This window comes from Rhinopithecus roxellana, chromosome 14 (assembly GCF_007565055.1).
Source record: "Rhinopithecus roxellana isolate Shanxi Qingling chromosome 14, ASM756505v1, whole genome shotgun sequence".
Classification (NCBI taxonomy): Eukaryota; Metazoa; Chordata; class Mammalia; order Primates; family Cercopithecidae; genus Rhinopithecus; species Rhinopithecus roxellana.
The window spans coordinates 102,482,049-102,505,711 of NC_044562.1; the positions used below are offsets into that span (position 1 = coordinate 102,482,049).

The following is a 23,663-nucleotide window of genomic DNA, read 5'->3' on the forward strand; positions in this document are numbered from 1 at the left end:
CAATACAGGTAAAACATGAAGGGAAAATTTCTGGGATAGAGTATGCAAAGATAAGCTTTTTATGTTAGGAAATTTCTTTGGGTATGCTTTTTATGGAGTGAGGGTTGAATCACTGCTGAGATTAGTTCTGGAACTTGCACAAACGGCACAAAAGTCCACAGTAAGACTCTTTAAATGAAGACTCATTTGGAATTGAAACATATTCTTCCTTGTGTCTTGTGAAAGTAGTCCTTTTAGAATTCTGAACTTTGAATTGGATGATATATGATTATACATTATTGATATAAGCTTTCTAACAATTGCAATTTGTTTTTTGTCTTTCTTCTTTCTGACAGCTTTGGAGATACTCTTACACAGCAACATATTACATCTATGACCTTAGCAATGGGTAAATCACCTCTGTTTATCAATACTACTTAAATCTAATACCTAGAATGTTTTCATTCCAAACTCTGATTTGGGGTTAAGAAGACTTTATCTTCTTACTGATCTTTGTTTCTTACTTTTCAGTAATACAGTATATATGTACCCATAAAGCTTACAAAATTCAAGAAAATACTTATACGGGATACCCACCTCTTTATTTGACTAATATTTTGTATCTTTATTCACAATATTGTTTTGGATTTTCTGTTTTTGAAGATCAAATTAAACATGTGCTATTTATGGACAAAACATATATAGGAAAGCACAAAAACATTCTTGGGAATGAGACACTATTTTTAGGAGAGCGGCTATTTCACTGATGGGAGGAGGAAGAGAGGGAGAGAGATGCAGCATTAGTTGTGTCTGAACACATACTCCATTAATTGTTTTAAAATCAATTATTATAAAAATGACAAAATATTAAAATTATTTTTAAAATGGAAAAATATTTGACATGTAAACTACTAAATGTTCTTTTGAATTTAGTTGGTAGATAAATTGTCAGACAAATACCATTTTCCATATATATGTTAACTGTTTGAAGCATTTACCATTTAAAAGAAAAAATTAAATGAATGTGCAGATAGGCGAAGGATTGACGAAGAGAATTTCTGGCAGCAAGAAGAATATGTAAAGGCCTAAAAGGGGGAGGGAGAGCATTGTGCGTTTGGGAAATGCAAAGTAGGTCAATTTGTTTGAAATTGAGGGAGGGGCCTGCTGACTAGTAGGAGGTGGTGTAAGGTTGGGGAACAGCCAAGCCAGGAAGCATAGGCCAAATAATAATGAGGAAATCATTAAAATGAGTTTAGATCTTTCTTTCTGATGACAATAAGGATTCATTCAAGGGTTTTAAATGGAAAATGACATGATCAGATTTGCACTTTAGAAAAATCACCCTGGCTAAGTTTGGACAATAAATTGCCTTAGCTACTCATCTTAATGTGATATCCTCTTTGCTGTTATATAAAAGGGGAAATAATTATATGGCTTGAAGAGGTATTGAAAAAAAACTTCTGGTCTATTTCCCCTTTTGTCTAGCAAGAGCACAATTTTTTTTTTTTTAAATCTATCTACTTCTTTCAAATGTTCAGAAAAGAATTACTCTGATCTACTTAAACTGTCAAATTAAGAAATAGCAAGTGCTTCTTAAAGTAGAATCTAAAATTCATCTAATGCATTCTGAGTCCTTCTTGCCTCTGAATCCATATCATCACCAAATTTTAAAAATATTTATTGAGCCCCTTCTATGTGAAACACATATAACAATGAGATGCAAATGACCTTGGGGCACCAGCCCTACTCTTAAGAAATCTTTCGATTAGTGAGTGGGGAATCTTAGTCTTTCAGTCCAATTTCTCAAGGCTCTCATCATGTCTTTGTTTTTCTTTTAATCATTTTGAAATTCTTTTGTTGAGGCTCGCCAAATTGAACAGCATTCAAAAAAATGATAATCCTAATATTTTAATCATGGATTACATAAGCTTTATGGCCTAAAATCGCATTAAATATTTAGTTTCTCTGCAGTGAATTTAATCAAACCACTGTTTTTGTTGTTTGTTTCTTTGTTTTCTGCACAAGTATCTAGTATTTCAGATTTGGGGAGGGGGCGGTCAGGTAAATACAGCATAACTTAGGAAGTGAAGGATGGATGGCAAACTTGTTTGAGATTCCAGGCCTCCCTGAATACCACTAATTTCAAGTCTTTTATATGCCTTTGAAGACTCTATAAAAATCTAGCATAGAGAAAACAAGACAGTACTGGTTTCAAGCTAGGTAGGCAAAACTGAGGAGATGAACGCCTTTGTAAAGCATCCTCCCTCGCCTTTTCTCATACCTTTAGTGACTCAGCAAACAGAAAATGGCAGCTGTGGTGGCTTGAGACATGCGCTGAGATTTTTAGCTTACTGCTGCCTGTGTGATTGCATAGATGATTCCACTGCATGCAGAAAACTGAGACAATGTTACAGTATCAAAGGTAACATGAGCTTGAGACCAAATTGTGAACCAGGTGAAGAACGTCTTCTTCTTTTGTTTGAGACAGGGTCTCGCTCTGTCGCCCAGGCTGGAGTGCAGTGGTGTGATCTCGGCTCACTGCAACCTCCTCCTCCCGGGTTTAAGCAATTCTCCTGCCTCAGCCTCCTAAGTAGCTGGGATTACAGGCTTGTGCCACCACTGCTAATTTTTGTGTTTTTGTGGGTACGGGGTTTCTCCATATTGGCCAGACTGGTCTCGAACTCCTGGCCTCAAGTAATCCGCCGCCCAAAGTGCTGCGATTACTGGCGTGAGAGAGCCGGCCAGGCGTGGGTCAATCTTAACCGGGATCTCGCATCCCTTTCAACATGTTCCCGATCACCCAGAGGCCTGGTGCTCATGTACTGCCCTCTGGCGGCCAAGACTCTCATTGCAGCGCCAATGGTCACTTTCCACGGGAATCACTTTCCCTACTCAAAACTATGCCATGTTCCCTCGTTACTTGCTAGGTCTCATGCAAGCACCTAAAAAGTTACATCAAGGCAGTGTGTGTTACAGATCTTCACAACTGTCCAAACATTAAAAGAATGGGAAAGGCAGAAATGTCAGGCACATGTTAGGTCCAGGTTGGAGAGCTTTTTTTGGATGGGTTGGTCAGGAGTCTTTTTTGAGGCTCTTCAAATTGTGCTTGGGCGGCAGGTCTTGCTTTGCTTTCCCATGAAGGCAGTCTTGATGAAACTGTTAATCCAATCTTCAAGATGACAAAAGTCAAAAAGTAAGCATGACATCCTATGACTCTGTAACAGTTATAAAAATCTGAATGCATTCTTGCTGAAGAACTACAAAAACTCCACAATGCAAGTCACTTAACTGAATACTTGCAGAGTGACTCTAAGCATCAAAGTGAGAGTTTTGGCCAATAGACTATTTGAAATTTCCCCATGGGTGGAGGACTTTACAAGCTTAAGGCATACTGCCCAGTATACAATCCGTTTTTCAGTTTAGCTTGAGATCAGATGTTCCTTTCCTTTTCTGATTTCAAGTCAGATCCCTGGGGAGATTGTCAAATGGCATCTTATTTTCAAAAATTTGAAATGCATATGCATTCACAGAGATGGGGGTTGTGAATGAGAATGTAGAAGAGCACATACTAAACTTCAGCACAATTATAGAATTTCAGAGCTGGAAGGCACTTCAGTGACCATTTCAGTCTAGTGTGTGCAAATTTTACAATCCCAGGGGTTAAAAGGACTTGAGTTTAATTCAAGGTCTGCCAAGAACTAGCAATGTGGTCTTAAAAAGTTCTATCAGCTCTCTAAGCCTCATATTTACTTTCTATAAAATGAGAGGATTGTATTAGATAATTTCTAGAGATGTTCTCCACTTTGACAGTCTGTAAGTATTTAATCTATTCACCTCACCATAAAGGTCAGAAAACTGACACCCAGAAAAGTTAAGTGACTTTTAGGTAACTACTGGAAGAACAGAAATCAACACCTATGTCTCCAGTTCTTCATTCCTGCCTTCTTTTCATTAGGTTTGTAGGTGCAGAGGGAATGAGCCTTAATTTTAATTGTTTGTTTATTTTTTCTGCTTATACAGATTATTAATTTTTTTGCATTAAACAGCAAGATTTGTTGTTTTTCTTTCTTTCTTTCTTTCCTTCTAGAGAATTTGTAAGAGGAAATGAGCTTCCTCGTCCAATTCAGTATTTATGCTGGTCGCCTGTTGGGAGTAAATTAGTAAGTGTTTAAATTTTTGAAGTGTTTAATCATGTAAATAAAAGAGGAGCCATTTGATTTTGGCCTTTGTTAAATTTCCCTGCCTGAAAGAAAAAAAAAATACATTCATGACTATTTTAGTGGTTAAAAACGGGAAGAGTTTTGATAAATTGAAACCCATCTGAGAATTCCGCAAAATCTCAAGCTCATGGATAGACTTCTTTAAATATAGCAGTCAAAAACTTTATCCTTATACTCAGCCAGAATGCGTTGTGCCAGAAAGCTCAGGAAAAATATGGTTTTCACAAGTTTCCCAGACTAGCTTCAGACAACATGAAATTTGGTCCAAGCTCTTATTTAAGGACTCTAAATAAAGATTAGATCTGGCTAGCTATTAATATTCAGAGATTTATTTGACTTTATGTCAATATACATAATTATTTATTTGGGGGTAATGAAACAACTAAGAAAATAATAGGCTTTACTTTTTATTTGATTCAGACTTTAAAATTTATAATTGATGTTAATGTAAGGTGGTTGGATTTTTTGACCTATTAAAATGATATTTTAGTTGTGAATCTTTTTTGTATCTTTATTACCACTCTGTTTAAAGGTATTAGAGGAATAACTAAAACAAATATACAGCCTTCATTTAATTTGTTGTGGAATTTCCCCTTACCACCACTTCTAGGCATATGTCTATCAAAACAATATATATTTGAAACAAAGACCAGGAGATCCACCTTTTCAAATAACATTTAATGGAAGAGAAAATAAAATATTTAATGGAATCCCAGACTGGGTTTATGAAGGTAAGCTGTATTCCTTTTCTACTGTTAATGCTTTAGGCTTTTAGTTTAAAATAATTTCATATATTTAGTAAGATTTAGATGAGTAGTATCTTATTTCCATGAAGGGTAGCATTGCTGAAAATTGTCTGTAGGTTACGAATAGGGCATACGTATTTTAAAAGAACAAATTCTTGTTATCACAAGACTGGTAGAATTGATTTTCATTAACATTACTATGAAATGGTAGCAATGATTTATAATCCAAAAACGTATATGGTCCTCAGGTGCTGCATTAGTACATTTTCTCATGTTTACTTTTTCTTTAGAAAAAAAATTTTTTTTTCAAAACTAAACAACTGTCTATGTTATCTTATGGGAAAATATTTTTACTTTCTGATACTCTGTTGATTTTGTTCTCATTCTTGGTAATGTACAATTCAGGAATTAACTGGACTTTAAAAAGACTTCTAGTCTCTATCTGTCTGTCTATCTATCTATCTATCTATCTATCTATCTATCTATCTATTTATCTATCTAAAATAACTCTGTTTTTTTTTTTTTTTTAATTCCTAGGAGGGAAATGTAACTTTCAATGTTTATGCCACTCTCTAGTGCAATTACAGTTCTTTCTGTTTTGGCTGTTTTAGGTGACTAAAAAACCTGAAGCTGCCCTGAAAGAAAAAATTATTGCTGACATGTTTATTATTCATTTAAAAAATTACATTTCTGATTAATGTCATTTTCTAACAAGGCTAATTGATGTTTGATATAGAGTAAAAGGTTAAACTATTCCTCTTAACTCAGATTATGTAATTTTTTTCATAACCAAAGTATGACATATGTCACATCCACATTACATAAATTATTTCAGTTGATAAATAGCTATTCAGAAGTATTTACAATGATTTTAAGAGTAAGATGTAATTATAGTTAATATCTTAGTACTTATTTTTCAGAGGAAATGCTTGCTACAAAATATGCTCTCTGGTGGTCTCCTAATGGAAAATTTTTGGCATATGCGGAATTTAATGATACAGATATACCAGTTATTGCCTATTCCTATTATGGCGATGAACAATATCCTAGAACAATAAATATTCCATACCCAAAGGTATGTTGAATACTTTCAGCAGATGCTTTCATTTTCCTGGTATCAAAATGAGCAATGATTTACCATGAGTGAAGGTGGGATCAACAAGTTTGGAGAACTTCTTATCCTTGTGCATTGTAAGGCAAACATTGTACTGTGCTCTATTATTTATGTGGACATCTGTTGCTTTGGACATCTGGTTGTGCTGGATGAAGTAGTCTTTGCAAAATCTATTGCAGAATCTTTGAAAAACATATGGTCTTGATCATGGAGGAAAAACAAGCTTAACTTAATTTTAATTTTTTTTCATATTTCATGCTCCAAATTCAGGGTAAAGTTCTGTTTTGCAATTCTCTCTTGAATTCTCATGTAAATGCAAACTAGAATAAGAAATACAAATGTTGAATTTGATGTTTCTGTCAGGTAGAAGCAGGCATGGGTTATGATCTTTTCAGGATATACAAGATAGGTTAAATTTGTAAGTCTCAATTTCTCCCTTGAAGGAATTAGACATGGTGTGAGCCCACAGTTTTTTGAATATTTAACATTGTAGAGTTGTTATACATTCTTTTTATCCAGTCTTACATCTGGAGGTGTGCACTAGGAGAATGGGTCATGTCTCAGTGAAGAAGCATTATATCCTAATTTTAATGTAAAAATTGTATTAGAAAAATGGAATAAAAGTACAAATTCACCTCTTGCACAAGGAATCGGATGCGATTTTAGAATTCACTTCTTTGTTCTTTGGATCCTATTCCTTTTACTCGCCAAGAGGAACATTGTCATGGCTGGACACAGTGGGTCCCTGTGTGACAAAGATGGATGGATGTGGCATACACACAAATGAATTCTAAGCAAGCCAAAGTGGCCATAGAGAAAGAAATAGAATTGCAGACAATCTAATATTTATGTTAAAAGTCTAAAAGCTGTGTAAAAACTCTAGAAGCTGGAGATGTTTAGGAGAGGCCTAGCATTTTGGGGGGACCCAAGATGTAAAAGAACTCAGATCTTTGGGAGGACCTAATGGAGCAGGAAGAGATGGGGAACCCAGAACTGAAGAGTGACTGGCACTGATTGGGAAGTTGGCACCCACATTCTCATATTTCCTTGAGGCTTAAAGTTGCTAAAACATCTGGCATTAGGTGGAGATGTGGGACAATTCCAAAAAACTAAGGGAGCCTCTGATAAACTTGGGAGTGAAACAGGGAGGTCCTAAGGGAGATTGAACAGTTCTTTGGATGAATTCAAACAGCACTGAGTCATTAAATACTGTGTACCTACATTTCATAAATTTAAGTTTATTGCAACTGCAAGATTCTCTCTTTCTACAGTAAAATAACAGAGGAACTCTAAGAAACTGTCTAGGTATGAGCTATACTGTCATGTAAATTTTAAGTATGCAGTAGTACAGAAAGCACAAAACAAGGAACGTATAAATCTCATGGATACTTCATTTGGAGGTGAAATTTCCCTAATCTTTTGGAGATGGTGGCAGTAATAATACAAGCAGGTAGGAGACTGAGCATTTGGTGATTGTCCTAGACCAAATCATATGGCAAAAGCAAAAAGTGTCTTTCACTTATTTTTTCTTTCTCTTCTCCTCTCAAATTAATCCTCCTCTGAACTCTCCTTGGTATACAGAGATATGATTATTATTATAATTATCCCAACAATAAAAATGAGAGAGCTCCATCTTGGAAATCAGAAAAGAGAATATAGTTCACAGAACTGCACTTTCATATCCAAAATGATTTTCCCTATAAATTAAAGCTCTCTCATTAGGCATTTAAAACACCTATTTTCACTCTGGTTGATGCAACATTTGTAATTGCCCTGCAGGTAAAATTGAAATGAAATTCCTTGTCATGTTATAAATAGAATGTATTCCACAGTGATATACATAAGATTATTCACTTAGAAAAATATGTCTAAATTCCTACAATTTCTTTAAAATGGTGGTGATAATTGGAATTTTAGGAGGTTATATATCTCAATTTTTTTGGCAGGCCGGAGCTAAGAATCCTGTTGTTCGGATATTTATTATCGATACCACTTACCCTGCATATGTAGGTCCCCAGGAAGTGCCTGTTCCAGCAATGATAGCCTCAAGGTAATTCATCTCAGATCCCTCCCATCTTTCTATCCTATATTCTAGTGAGTTTGTGCTGTGCATGCTAGAAGCAAAAACAAATAAGTAAATAAGAGTTGCACACAAAGCTAAAGACATACAAAATTAAAGCTGACAAATAAGTTTCCTTAATTGGTTTTTCAAAATTAGCCCTTTTACACATATAAATGTCACCTCAGTGATCAATCTAAGTGAAACCTTCCTCAGATGTACAGATGTGAACTTGGGACAAGTAAGCAGATAGTAAAATTATGCATGCCCTTACCCTGGCTTCTTTCAAGTTTGGCTGACTTTATCTCAAGCCAGGGTTTGGGGATCTATGTGGATCACATGTGTACGGTAAATAAGAGAAGATAAGCTGACCCTCTCCAAAAATTAGCATTTTTTGCTATGAAACAGGGTATTCTCATTTATCTGGTTTTAGAGTTGTCTAGAGATGAACTGTAGGCAGGCAGAGACGTGAAGGGTTCTCACTTCCCGAGCATGCTGCCCTATGTCTCATTGTCTGATTAGTCCAGATTACAGCAACCTTCAGTCAGTCCTCTGTGGTCTTTCTGGTTGAAGTGGCTAAGGGGAAGAGGTGCCCAAGGCCCTGCCTGTTGGGCTTTCTTAACACTTCCCAATGCCTAGCGGGCCAAGCTTGGGTCTTCTCCTTCTGCCTCATGAAGAATAGCCAAGATCAAGTGACTGATCATTAATAGGGTTTAAAAGAACCCCAGAGAGGCTTCTACTGGGCCTTGCTGAGTCCATTCATGTATAATCAAATGTGACTTTACATTTTTGAATTATCTGCTATCCCCCACCCTGATCGAGTGGATGAAAACTTAATACATCATTTTTTTTAAAGTGTCATTCTTCATAGGTGGCAAATGAGCATAACACAAGGATTCCAGAGGCTTGTTTGAACAGCTGTAAAATACTAACAATAAAATAGTAGTAGCAAACATATTCTGAACACTCATCATGTAGCAGACATAGTTCTTAAGCGGTTTAAGCACTGTCAGCCAATCTTTACAGCAATCTTTAAAATAGGTAATATTATTATTCTGATTTTATATAAAAATAGAATAGTTAAGTAACTGGCCGTAACTGGCCTAAAGGTATATAACTATTAGGACACAAAGCCCGGATTTGAGCCTGAGGCCCCTTGCAGCTCTGTGATTTCCTTTACATCAATTTTCCAGAAGTTTGTGATTCATTTTATGTTGATGTTCTCTACCTACTAGTTCATCCTCAGAGTCATGGAATCATTGCTGCCATTCACTGACATCTAGTACGTGCCAAACACTATTTGAGTTATTTCGCATACATCATCTGTGATTCATTCCACAAGCCTGAATTTCAATACCTGACCATAGTCACAGCTAAAACAGCTTCCAACATGAATCCGCCAGGGGACAAAGATTATCCTTTTATCACACTTGTCTCTCTCTCAACTAATTATAAGGTGAAAAATTGAGTTTACTTGTTGCAAAATATCAGTTTAATGCTTTGTTTCCCCTCTAGATTGATCAGTAGCTTTGGCATTATGTTTTAAATTCTTTTCTAAGATGTTAAAATCCAGAAACCGGGAGAAAACTCACATATGAAATGATTTCATTAGATGAAGAAACTCTCATAGATATTTTTTAAGTAAGTGGAGCTATTTAAACTTTCTCTCCAGAGAAAGGAATGTTTCTTCTTCCTTAGCTATTAAATAAGTGTTGTATCTTAATGACATATATTCTTCAGAAAACAAAAATTAAGAAATTATTTTTTGTGTGAAACTGGTTTATGGTTGTGACTACCTGTTTCTATGTTATTTGCAGTGATTATTATTTCAGTTGGCTCACGTGGGTTACTGATGAACGAGTATGTTTGCAGTGGCTAAAAAGAGTCCAGAATGTTTCGGTCTTGTCTTTATGTGATTTCAGGGAAGACTGGCAGACATGGGATTGTCCAAAGGTAGGGTATATTAAGATCACAGATACGTATTTCTGAAGATCAAGGCACAATAGTGGGGATTCATCTATAGCTAACATTTTATGTTGTAAAGCCAGGATTACTGCATTCAACTCCCAACTGCTTTGCAAAAAAGCACTCAGTATTCACGGGTCCATCATTTTATTAAATAAATAGGATGTCTTTTATTTTCTTCAATGACTCAAACCTTGAAATTGAATAGCCAAAAATTAAAAATGGGACAACATGACATTGGGAAAATCAGATATCTGGTTCTCAATTATGATGGTAAACCAACCTTTTGAGATTATAACATTGGCAGTCCAATAAACAGCAAAATAATGCAGATGAAACCATAACATGGGTCTACTAGGTAAATATATATGTTTTAAACAAAAGAACCAGAGAAGAAATGCAAATGGGGCATGCATGTTCTATTCAATATTAAAAATGAAAAATTATAAAGGAAATGGATATTATCAAAGGAAATCCAGATATTCTGATTTCTGGTTTTTTTTTGTTTTTTTTTTTTTTGAGATGGAGTCTCGCTCTGTCACCAGGCTGGAGTGTAGTGGGTGATCTGGCCTCACTGCAACCTCCATCTTCCAGGTTCAAGTGATTCTCCTGCCTCAGCCTCCTGAGTAGCTGGGACTACAAGCATGCACCACCACGCCCAGCAAATTTTTTAATTTTTAGTAGACATGGGGTTTCACCATGTTGGCCAGGATGGTCTCGATCTCTTGACCTCGTGATCCGCCCACCTCAGCCTCCCAAAGTACTGGGATTACAGGCGTGGGCTACCACACCCCGCCCAAATATTTTGATTTTAAAATCAAATGAGAATTACTGAGAATGTGACGTAAGATATTAGACCTAATTATTCTGTTATCAGGTTATCTTAGGACAGTTCCCAATATCTACTAATTTTGGGCAAAAAAGGCCTTGAAAACTAAGCACAGATTTATTGTTGAGTTTTAATTGTTTCTATTGCTCAAATTCAAATGTAATCTGTTGAATTAATGAGTCAGAAAAACCGCTTAACCAATGTATAAACTTTAAAATAAGTCTGTTCTTAATTACTCACATTAGAGTCTAAGAGATACAAAATGTTTTCTTTAAATAGGATATTTGATGGGTATACTTCATGAGGCTTCTAATTATGAAGAAATGTTTCATTAAAACAAATATAGAATAATCATATTTTATAAAGTAAAAAGAAAAGCACAGAACAATCAAAGTAAATCACTAAATTTCATCTAGAAATTAGGACATTATGTTTTGCAAGAAAAAAGTCATATGAGTCTGTTTGGAAATATATCAGGACTATAATAGTCAACATTACTCAGGCTAAAAATATTTTTTTAAATCACTACTGTGTCTGTGAGAGGCTTGACTAATTTTGATGGAATATGCTAGAAGCGTATTTTTATCTTATATATATTTTGATATACAAAGCAGGAAGATTTTGGCTTTAATGCAGTATCATAGGCAAAGAAAGGATAGACTAATCTTGATTATGCTAGTTAATTAGAAACAATTGGTCTGATTAGTCAGCTTTGGGTGACGATATCTTTAAACTTTTCAATGAATCTAGGTATTAGGGACTATTGCTTTAATTTTATTAGTTTGAACATGATGAGATTTATAATTTAAACACAATTTTTAGCTTCTAAAACTAGGAATTTTAAAACTGTGATTGCTTTGAAATCTGAAATTCTAATTTATCAAAATCTGAGACAACTTTAATCCAAACTGACAGAACATTTAAGATGCTCATTCAATGAGGTGTGGAAGTCCCTGGAATATAAACTTTAGTTTTACAGCCAGAAAACAGTGCTTAAATTTAGAATATCATGTTTGAATAACCTTAGAATTTCTAAACACCTCTGTTTCAAAATAGTTTGATAAATACATGCAACACATTTTGAGATCTGAGAACAACAGTGTTGAATTTCCCAGAAACCATCCTCATGACTGATGTGTGTGTGTGTGTGCACGCACTATGAAAACAATATTTAAGGTTAAGTGACCCAGCAACATTTAATTCATGCTGAGAGTCACGCCCAAAACAAAGAGGCAAAGGAAACTGATAACAACGACTTGTAATAAATTCTAATAGCGAGATTTATCAAGACATTTGTAGTTAGGGGAAGAAACATCTTTTATATTATGCTTCCTCCTCTTAAAAGGGAATTAAAATTAATTTTACTTTTATGGCTAAAAACAATAAATCCAAAAAGTTTCACCATTTTTTCCAAGTCTTATCTTACTTGTTCTCTCTGAGGCACTGGCCTATCCCTATAAGAGAAAATCCAGACTGTGTTCTTAAAATTTGTTATTCCCTTGCCTTTTATGACAGTACACCCTCTCATGGTTCTCCTTCTGCTTCATTGACTGTTCTTTTCCTTTCCAGCTCTTCTTCTGACTTCTCTAGAAATCTTATTATTCTCCAAGTTAATGTATTTGCAAGGTAGGCTAACTGCTGTAACAACAACAATAAAAACCTCCAATCATTCAGTGGGTTAATACAGTAGAAATTTATTGCACATTCATGTAACCATCCAATAGTGAGTCCAGGTAAGTGGGGTATGGTGGGGGTTGGGGATTGGTGTACTCTGCTCCATATAGTCATTCAGGAACCCAGGTGATGGCATTTCTGCTAACTGGCTTCCAACACTATTCCAAAGTTGGTCAAACCTGAGCATCAACATCCAGTTGAGGGATGGAGAAAAGAATGAAGGATAATGTAAGAGAGGTTTTTATGGGCTAGGCCCAAAAGCCACCCATTTCTGTTCACACACTAGAACTTATCAAATAACCACAGTCAACTGAAGGAAGGCTGAGAAATACATTTCCAACCCGTATCCCTAGCAAAAAGAGGAAATGGTCTGCTGATTATCCTGCTGTCTGTCTCAACTCTGTACTTATTCACTTTGGGTAATTTTAATCTATACCAGAGCTTTTTAGTATACTTGCCAATAACTCTCAGACTTATTTCTGAGGATTTGAACTTTTCAATATGTATGGCTTCATTTTCTCTGTTCCATCCTCACTGCCTTGAGCTTGATTAGAGTCTTTATCATTCTTTTCCCAAACATTACAATAGCCTTCCAGTTGGTCTCTCTGTCTCCTTCCCTCTTACCCACTTCTAGTTTATCCTCTGCATCATGTTCATAATTTTATTTTCCAAATTGTGAATTGGAAGACCTTCAAAAGATTTACCAAACAGGAGAAGTTGAAACTTTTTAGGGTGCCATAAAGTTTCTCCAAGATCTTGCTTATAAACATGCATTCTCCTTCATCTTCTAACTCTTTCCTGTAGTCACTCTCCACTCAGCCATACTGAACCATCTGTTGGGTGACTAAGCTGGTCTGGTCTCTATGCTATTTATTTTACCTAGAATGTTCTTCTTTTTCTAATTATTTGTCTAGAAAAGTCTAGTCATTCTTTTAGGATTACTAAATGTTTGTTGAGTAAATAATCAATTACATTATGTTAAAATATAACCCGAAATAAGATTCAGTGCAAATTTTAAAATTTTAGCTACTTCATGGGACCCAGAAAAGAAAGAATTTAACCTAAACTCCACTGTTTTACCTACACCACATCAAGTGGATTGTGCTGGGCCTCCATAGATGTTGTGATAATTCCAAGTCACTGCCTCATGGAAGGTTTAGGCATAATTATTAAGGATCTGCAATAAAATTACCCATGTATATACAACAGTGCTGTTATATGAGAGTTTTAATATTGTCCTTTTAAACTCAACTAAGTTAGTTGACTAGTAATGGTACACTCTGATCAGGCAGCTTAACTGTTTCCAAATGTCCAGATTATATTTAGGAAAAAAATGTTCTCCTAATACTATGTTCGATGTGATCTTTTGTCTTTTAGACCCAGGAGCATGTAGAAGAAAGCAGAACTGGATGGGCTGGTGGAGTATGATTTTGCTATCTTTTTCTTATGTAAATTTCAAATGAAATTTGACAGATTCTCAGCTATCAAAGGACTATTTGCAATGTACCCAAACTGGCACTACTTATTTTCATAGAAAACATAGCAAGGTATAAAACATATAGATAGTGATCTCTTGAGTGATTTTGTGCCAGACAATTTCAATGTCCATCTTTTTAGAATTCTATTGAAAATAACTCATACTCCTCATGTTCCAGTTTTAAGTTTGTCAACTGAATCCTTGATATCTAGAACTAATATTACTTTTTGAACAAATACAATATAGATCATTTTTCAAAAGGAAACAAAATTCTTGATCTGTTAAAATAATCTTAATAATTACTAGCTGTCTGAATCTAAAAAAATAAATACATTGGGTATCCTTGTAATTTAAAGACAATCTGCCTCTTATTAAATTTCATATAACATGTACTAAATTTCATATATGTATACTCCTCCCAGTATTTAATGATTTGTTAACAAACAGGAAAACATGTGTTTTGTTTTTTGTGATCATTTATATTTGGAAGTTTAGGACAGATTTATTCAATAATTGAGGAGGATTTTTAATGTAAAAATGATGCTTGAGGTAAATACCAATTGTATTTTATATCATATATGAAGAATAAAAATTAAGACAAGAGAGTAAGTGAACGTTGGTAGATGCTGCCACTTACCACAAACACATAATTCAATTCAATTAGTATTTGAAGATGAAAGGCTACTTCTCTAAGATTTGGACGCATTATGCAACGAAAAAGGAAACTCTTAAGACCTGGTTTAACACATTAGCCCATGATCCAAGGACAAAAAAAAGTCAGAAATCAATTATAAGAGGATAAATTATATAAAAATTTAAACTTAAATTGGCTGGGAAAAAGATAAATTGTAAAGTGATAACCTTCAAATATTAAAAACTCTTAATTGTACACTTTTCTGGATCCAGTTGATTTTGACTTACATGCTGTTTAATTTATACTCTGTCTTTAATTAAAGATACTGCAGTTTTGCCGGGCGCGGTGGCTCAAGCCTGTAATCCCAGCACTTTGGGAGGCCGAGACGGGCGGATCGCGAGGTCAGGAGATCGTAGACCATCCTGGCTAACACGGTGAAACCCCGTCTCTACTAAAAAAATACAAAAAAAAAAAAAAAACTAGCCGGGCGAGGTGGCCGGCGCCTGTAGTCCCAGCTACTCGGGAGGCTGAGGCAGGAGAATGGCGTAAACCCGGGAGGCGGAGCTTGCAGTGAGCTGAGATCCGGCCACTGCACTCCAGCCTGGGCGACAGAGCCAGACTCCGTCTCAAAAAAAAAAAAAGATACTGCAGTTTTATTCATTAACTAGGGAATAGTTACTTTATTATATACAGTAAATGTAAATTACATTCTGAGGTAAAAAGATAATAAAGATAACTATGTAATTCAGAAAAAAAAAAAAAGAAAAACACTCCTATTTGACCTCACTTCTCCTACTGTGCTAAATATCACAGGAAAAAAATAGTAGTATTCAGTGAAAGAAAAGTATTCTCTAAATTTTATGGATTCTTAATCAATCTGAATCTCTGACTCTCACCTTTCAGAAAGGTAATTCTTAGATCGGTATTTGAAATTTTGAGGGAAAAAAGTTAATCTACCAATCCACTCCCATTACAAATATTTCTAGTAAAGAATGAAGAGAAGAAATAATACTTGAAAATATTCTTTAGTTATGTTCTCCAAGATGATAACTAGATTTGCTATACAGTTATATGAATAATGTAATTTTATAATTATATCAACAATGATACCAACAACCCTTTCAAAGACATTATCTTGAGCATCTGTACACATTTATTTTGAAAATGCTGCAGTGTTCAAAACACTCTGAAACACTTCAGAATGCATCTTTTGAAAGCTCATATTTATAAGCATCTTCAGCATCTTAATAATTTAAAAAATCTGTATTGCACTGACCTTGCATTCTCATCAAATTGAGCTGAATGAATGAATTAATTGCCTGCAAAGCTTTAAAATCTTTTTTTTTTTTTTTTTTTTTTCCTGACAGAGTCTCACTCTGTCGCCAGGCTGGAGTGCAGGGGCGTGATCTTGGCTCACTGCAAGCTCCGCCTTGCAAGCTCCGCCTCCCGGGTTCAAGTAATTCTCCTGCCTCAGCCTCCCGAGTAGCCGGGATTGCAGGCGCCCGCCACCATGACCGGCTAATTTTTGTATTTTTAGTAGAGACGGGGTTTCACCGTGTTAGCCAGGATGGTTTCAACCTCTTGACCTCGTGATCTGCCCTCCTCGGCCTTCCAAAGTGTTGGGATTACAGGCATAAGCCACCGCCTCCGGCCCAGCTGTAGAACTTTTTAAAAAAATACCCTCAGTGTCAGGAGATCGAGACCATCCTGGCTAACACGGTGAAACCCCGTCTCTAGTAAAAATACAAAAGAAATAGTCGGGCATGGTGGCGGGCGCCTGTAGTCCCAGCTACTTGGGAGGCTGAGCCAGGAAAATGGCGTGAACCCGGGAGGCGGAGCTTGCAGTGAGCGGAGATGGCGCCACCGCACTCTAGCCTGAGCGACTGAGCGAGACTCCATCTCAAAATCAAACAAACAAACAAACAAACAAAATACCCTCAATGGAGGCACATATGCCTCCTTTGAGAGAAGATGAGGTCCTTACACTAAATCAAAAGTCATTCCCAACTAAATGGCATGAGCCACCGTGCCTAGTCTAGCTGAAGAACTTTAAAAAAAAAATACCCTCAGTGGAGGCGCATACCTCTCCTTTGGGAGAAGATGAGGTTCTTGTATTAAATCAAAAGTCATTCCCAACTAAATCTAGAGAGTAAATGAGTTACTTATCTGGGACATGTGATTTTTGTGCCAGATCATTTTAATATTCATAGTTTTATAATTTTATTGGGAGCAACTTATTTTTATATACTAATCTCAATCTCTTCACATGTATTCAGTAGTCAGTAAAACTTCTAAATTCCAGAAGAGAAATTATCAAAAATTATTTGCAATGATTGTTTTCAAGAGTAAGTTTACACCCTCCCAAGGCACCTGCTTTAAATGGATTATTAATTAGCTTTTGTGAGTTCTGACATGCCTTTTGAAAAAGTCTGGCCACAATTTTATATAGCCATAACTCATATGTAATAATATATTGTATATTTAATAGCTTCCTTTGACCTATAATGAAACTAGTGGCTTAATAAAATTAACCAGAAAAAACTAGAAATGTGTATGTATTTCAGACATTCGTTCAAGTAACATTTATAGGGTCTTTAGATAAAGTATACATGCTAGTCGTATTAGTATAAATTTTAAAAGCTATTTTTGATATGTGGTTTCTTTTGAATTTGTCAGAGATATTTAAAATGGAAAAAGACTCTCAGAAATCACCTAATGAATTAGAAAAGGGAGATTAAATGTCTAGTTAAAAGTAACTGATATGTTAGTTGCAGGCATAGAACTAGCAAATAGGTTTCCTGAGAACTTTACTTACCACTTTTTCCCTCCAGCACTGGCACATCCAGTCTCTTAATTTAGGATTAAAAGCCTAACTCCTTTTTTGGTATTTAATCAGAAAAAATAACAACAAATTTGCTTTTGAAACATTTTTTGTTTTGTTTTGTTTTGTTTTGTTTTTTTGCTCTGTAGAGAACAGACAGAAAAGTGAAGAGTTAATCAAAGGAACCTAGTGCTTAATTCCTTAAATTTGGAGAACAAGCACTGAAGGCATTATGCTTAGACTGCAAAGTCACACCAATTATTTTAAAATAATTTAAGCAACACACTACACCTTCTTTAGGCAGCTGGCAAAATCCCTTGGTTCAAAAAAAATGAATTTTCTTCTTGATGCTTGAAAGCTTGTGCTTTTGATTGAAAGTGCACTCAGTTTAGGGCATCCGCTTTAGGTCATTTAACAGCTATGGCAAGATATTACATGGCAGTAAATAATCTCACCTTCCAGGTAAAATATTTTAAATGGCTTTACACTTCATATAGAGATGAGTAATCTATCAAAAAATCTAAGCATGATAAAGAAACCAGTGTAAGGGCCTCATTAAAACTGAGGACGACTTAATGTGGGTGCTTATCTAGGGTCCAGGTATGACTTGCAAGAAGCACTTAACTCGGAACACTTTAGGGGCCTAGCTCTAGCAAAGTGAATGTGGACATATTTCACACTCTCTTTACCTCACCCCAGTTACCTGTTCATCTAAAGCAGCTGTCTTCAATGTGTGCAATGAAAGGGGAGAAGATAACAGTCCTTGCTTATCAGAAATATTCTTCCTGTTTGCCTGATTCTAATATCTTAAAACATAATGCTCTGCCCTGTTTTTTTTTTTTTTATTTTCAATAAAAATGAGATGTTAAGTTTTAATCTAGAACAAAGCTCCTTCAAAAGTCCTTTACTAACTGACTGCAGGCTTGCAGACAATTTTTCTTTTTACTGTGGTACCTTAAAAAATGTTGTGACTCAGGTTTTATTTTAGTAATTAAGGCAATGTAGAACCAAATTTTGTGTTTCACAACGAGGAATAAGAAGGAGACATAGGCTGGGTGCAGTGGCTCACACCTGTAATCCCAGCGCTTTGGGAGGCCAAGGTGGGTGGATCACCTGAGGTCAGCCTGACCAACTATAAATTAGCTGGGCATGGTGGTGCATGCCTGTAATCCTAGCTACTTGGGAGGCTGAGGCAGGAGAATCACTTGCACCCGCGAGATGGAGATTGTGATGAGCCAAGACCAGGCTCTTTGCACTCCAGCCTGGGCAACAAGAATGAAACTCCATTAAAAAAAAAAAAAGAGGAGACATTGTAAGAGGTTACTAGAATGTATATTATCATTTAGATAAGAGGATGAAACTTCATTCTGAAATGAAAGAAGGATTTTGTCAAACATTTATAGTAATAAAATTCTACCCACAAAGTTGCTAATCAGAGTTTCCTATTCCTGGGCTTCTTGGTTATTAATTTCACTTGGAAGCATTAGTCTCAATATGCAAAAGCCTACCAAGGTTGGTCTTATTATTAATGAAACTAATGCAGGAATCATGTAAGGAGGCAGCTGTTTCTCATTATTCCATTTTTTCATTTTAAAGAAAAACTTTAGACAAGTTAAAAGTAGTAGAGTTTATTTGAACACAAACAATTCGTAAATCAGTCAGCACTCGGAACCAGAAGAGGTTCTGAGAGTTCTGCCCAGCAATGTGAGCAGCCACCTTTTATAGGCCAAACACAGAAGCAAGGTAGATAAATCACTGGTTGGCTACACTAGGAGTCAGCCTTATTGGGTCATAGAGCAATGAGGCATCTACCTTATTTGGATGTGGTGTGATATGATGGCTGCCTATGACTGGCTGAAACCCTTTTGCTGGACTTGTAGTTAGGTTTTGGATTGTATACGTACTAAGGTTGTGTTTCATTATATAGGAACTCAAATTATAGAGACAGCCTCAGGTTAATGGCCTTTTGCTTATTTGATTTAACTGATTTATTGATTCTAGGTAAATGTGGTAAGACTTAGGGTACTGTATTTGTTTCCTAGGGCTGCTATAAGTTATGGCAAACTTTGTGGATTAAAACAACAGAAATTTATTCTCTCGTCATTCTGAAAGCTGGAAGTCAGAAATCATGGTGTCAGCAGAGCCATGCTCCCTAGGAAGGCTCAAGAGAAGAATCCTCCCTGTCTCTTCCAGCTTCTCATGGCTCCTAGAAATCCCTGGGCATTCTTTGGTTCACAGTCGTATCACTTTAATCCCTGCTTCTGTCTTCACATAGCCTTCTTCCCTGTATCTCTCAGTGTCTCTTTGTGTCTTCCCCTCCTATGAGGACACTAGTCGTTAGAGTTAGGGCCCACTTTAATCCAGTATGAGCACATCTTCAATTTCTACCTTGATTACATCTGCAAAGACCGCATTTCCAAAATGGTCACTTTCTGTGGCTCCACGTGGACATGAATTTTGGGGGAACTTAGTCCATTACAGACATCACATCAAATAAGTTGCATTTTAATGTCACAAGATTATAATTATTTCATGAGAAATAATGATCGGTTGTATCAAAAAGGCATCAAATATGGGATCATCATTAAAGGAGCCTACAGTGACTTCCCCCACTGTCTTCTTGCTCTACAATGGATCTCACCTTAGGTCTCAGCAGGATAGGTATTTTAGCTAAAAGATACTGGTAGCTTTTTGTTGCTGTTGCTTGATGTAGTTCTCATGTGGAGGGATACCAATTAGAGAGAACTGACTTTAAATCTGCTCTGCGTGATGTAGAGTAGCTCTTTCCTCATCTAATTCTTTTAATGATTTGCCATCATTTCACCAAACAATGACCAATGGAGAAAAAAAAGTCAGCAAACGTAAGACAAGCCAATTAATTTTTTAATGGGAAATATATGAAACTATTTTCTAAAATTTAGTGTAAGAACATTTGCAGAATTTCAGTTATATCTATCATTTAGAATGTTGAAGTGTGACTTGTTCTGTTTCAAGGCACACTAAAGAGCCTAGCTTGCCTTAGGTAGTTAAGTGGTTCCCAGCAAGTTCTGCGTGGGGTTACCTGTTAGAGGTCAAACTAGGGCATTGAGGACAGTCTGCAGTCTGCTTCTTGTGCTCAAGGAGTAAACCTCACCCAACGTAGGCAACCTTTTTCTCTCAAGTCCAGAAGCCCCTCCTCACCATTAAAAACTGTGGCTAGCAAGCCATGATCTTTTCATCTTCAAAATGTCTTCACTGAATGATTGGTATTAGGTGCTTGGCATCAGACAAATCAAGAATTAAAAGAGGTATAAGTCTTAACAAGCATCAGACTTTGGTCAGATACCTCATTTGAAGTTTGGTTTGGTTAAATATCAACATTCGTTTGTGATTCTTCCAACTCCGTTTCAAACCACATAACCTTCGACTTAGAAATTTAATCAAATTAAGCATTGTGAATCCAGGGGTATGCAGTAGCAGCCAAGCAGTGGTTGGGATGTTCAAGTGCCTGTTAGAATCACTACATAAGCTGTTTATCTGAAAGAATGAGATTCCAGATGTGAATGACAGAAGACAGAGGAGGCAAGACATTCTGATTCCTCTAACTATGACCATACAACGCTTTTATATATTAAAACAAAATCTATGGTTTTAGTTTGGTTTGTCTTTTGAACATAACCTCTGTTAATTTTTTTCAGTTCTTTGTTTCAACACCAGTTTTCAGCTATGATGCCATTTCATACTACAAAATATTTAGTGACAAGGATGGCTACAAACATATTCACTATATCAAAGACACTGTGGTACGTTCCTTCCAAGATTTATCTCCTCAAAGATCATTCACTTGAGGTTGCTCAAATAACGCTCGGTTTCACACAACATAATGTTTGTCTTTTTATAGGAAAATGCTATTCAAATTACAAGTGGCAAGTGGGAGGCCATAAATATATTCAGAGTAACACAGGATTCACTGTAAGTATTGCACGAAGCGCGATGCACCATTCAGGTTTTAATTGGCACCGATGGACGTAAATGATACTGTACCAACTCTCTTAGTTAAGAAGATTTTTGTTACTCTATAATTCAGACAGTTGTGAGTTCATTTACCATTGTATATTTTAAATAACTAGTCAAAATGATTTTCTTTTGGAAAAAAAGTCTTCAGTAGGTGGTAATTTCTCTTCTGATATTTGGTAGGTAATTATATAAAAAGCATACAAATTTTAAGATAATATCTGGTTCTAAAGGCAAATTTTACCCTTCAGGACTTGAAGCAATGAGCAAGTTTCAAAATACCCTGGAGGGCAGCCCATAGATATGGAGCATCTTTTGTAGTGATTCATTGTTATATAAGTTGAACATTATTATTTATAACAGCTATCATTTATGGAGCAATTACTGTGTACCAGATACTGTAGAGTAGAAATGGTTATCCTAAGTTTGCAGATGAGAAAAGGGATACTCATAAAATTTAATTAACTTGGCCAAAGGCCACAGTTAGTTAGTAGCAGACTAAGATTCAATCCTAAAGCATTAAATCTAAGGCTGTTATTGTTAACCTGAACATAGGACTGCTTTCTTACAGTTCTTTCCTCTTCAGTCCATTCTGCATACTATTTAAATAAACCATCTTCAAATAATCATTTATGATAAAACTGCTCTAATCACAAAAGTATACTTTCTTTCTACAATTTCTAATACAATCTGCATCTAGGGATCCTCTCTTAGTGCTGAAAATCTGCCCGCTATTAGCTGAAATTCTAGGAGCAAAAAGGTGAGGACCATTAGTCCAGGCTCATGGAATAAAAGCCTGTCAGAAATCTATTATCAATCTTTGGAATTATTTGAATGGAGGGCAAAGGTGTTTGGACTTTCTTTGGAGCAGCCATTAAAATCACTAGAGTAAAGGGCAGGGACATGCTCAAAACTGGTGGGAGATTCATTTCAGACATGATGTGTTGAGGAGGTGGGGAAAAACTGAAGGCGGAGAGCCCCAGCTCTGGTCATAAGAGACCTGGACTAGAATAGTGGCAATGCAGTAGATGCTCTGAGGACAAAACTGCACCTCCTTCTTTGTTTGCGTCCTTAGCACTTAGCACAGCGCCTGACACAGAGGAGTTCAATACACATTATCTAAATGGAAGAGAGAGCAGAATAGACAGTAAAGACAGATGGAGGCTAAACAGGACTGGCGAAGGGAGACCGTCTGGGAAAAGAGAGAGAAAAGAGACAAACTGGACCCAGCTGCAAGGGTTAGAGAGGGAGACAATCAGGGAAGCTTCCACATAACAAGGAAGCGGCACGGGGCTGTTGGGGAAAGACCCTGAGTCCTTTATTCACAGATCGTTTGAGGTTATGCGGGGAGGGCAAGGGAAAGGGATGATGGGAGTCATGCAAAGTTAGTAAAGATGCATAGAAAGGTGTTAGTTTAGGAGATAAATTTTGTGCTATAAACGAGTTGTATTCCATTGCTGTTTTCTTCTACTTGGTGCTAATAAGATTTTCAAGATACCTAGGACAGAGTGAGAACTGGACTGCCTAATTGTCCTGAGAATTCAACCAAACTTCGGTTATCCCAAACTTTTCACATTCGTGGGGGGAGAATAGTGACAGTTTCTGATACTCAGATGAACATACAGCAGAGTGAAAACCACGTCACGAAACTGAATTTCCCACTTCATGGCTATTTTAAGACAGGTTAGAATCAGAACCTGGATACTTAAGTAACAAGCATGTTCTCTTCTGACTTGTTTTACATCTGGCTAAATTTACATGCCCTGTGTGTGGTATCCAGTGTGATATCCTCAATTTGTAGCAAACCTATCTGTTGATAGGGTTTCTATAAAATAAATTCAAGGTATGTTCAGAATCACAGATAAAATTAAATAACATAGTACAGAGAAACAGGTAAACTGTTCTTAATCATGGAAAAGGCAAGGTATGATATTAATACAATTTCCTAGTTAATTTGCATGGCTCATAATGAATCAGGATATAATGTACCTGTAATAAAAACAGTATTCAGCATAATTTAATCTTCCTCTGATGATTTGGAAGTCAGAATAAATACACAAAGTTCAGTTATTAACAGCAGTTATTTGTGTACCTAAGCACCAATTAATAAATAGTTTCATTAGATGAATGCTTACCTATATTGATGCTATAT

At 36.1% G+C, this 23,663-nt stretch overlaps 1 protein-coding gene across 3 annotated transcripts in view; it reads left to right on the forward strand.

Annotated features, from left to right (window-relative positions):
* Positions 1-23,663, forward strand: part of FAP (fibroblast activation protein alpha) — a 73,843-nt gene that overhangs the window by 19,874 nt on the left and 30,306 nt on the right. For 2 of the 3 annotated variants that reach the window (XM_010361852.2, XM_030916934.1), the window contains exons 6-14: positions 336-388; positions 4,067-4,139; positions 4,810-4,930; positions 5,866-6,020; positions 8,006-8,109; positions 9,936-10,071; positions 13,964-14,008; positions 21,196-21,300; positions 21,399-21,469. In XM_010361852.2, the coding sequence (XP_010360154.2) occupies positions 336-388; positions 4,067-4,139; positions 4,810-4,930; positions 5,866-6,020; positions 8,006-8,109; positions 9,936-10,071; positions 13,964-14,008; positions 21,196-21,300; positions 21,399-21,469 (863 nt within the window). The remainder of the gene's footprint in view (positions 1-335; positions 389-4,066; positions 4,140-4,809; positions 4,931-5,865; positions 6,021-8,005; positions 8,110-9,935; positions 10,072-13,963; positions 14,009-21,195; positions 21,301-21,398; positions 21,470-23,663) is intronic. The other variant, XM_030916933.1, reaches the window with a different exon arrangement.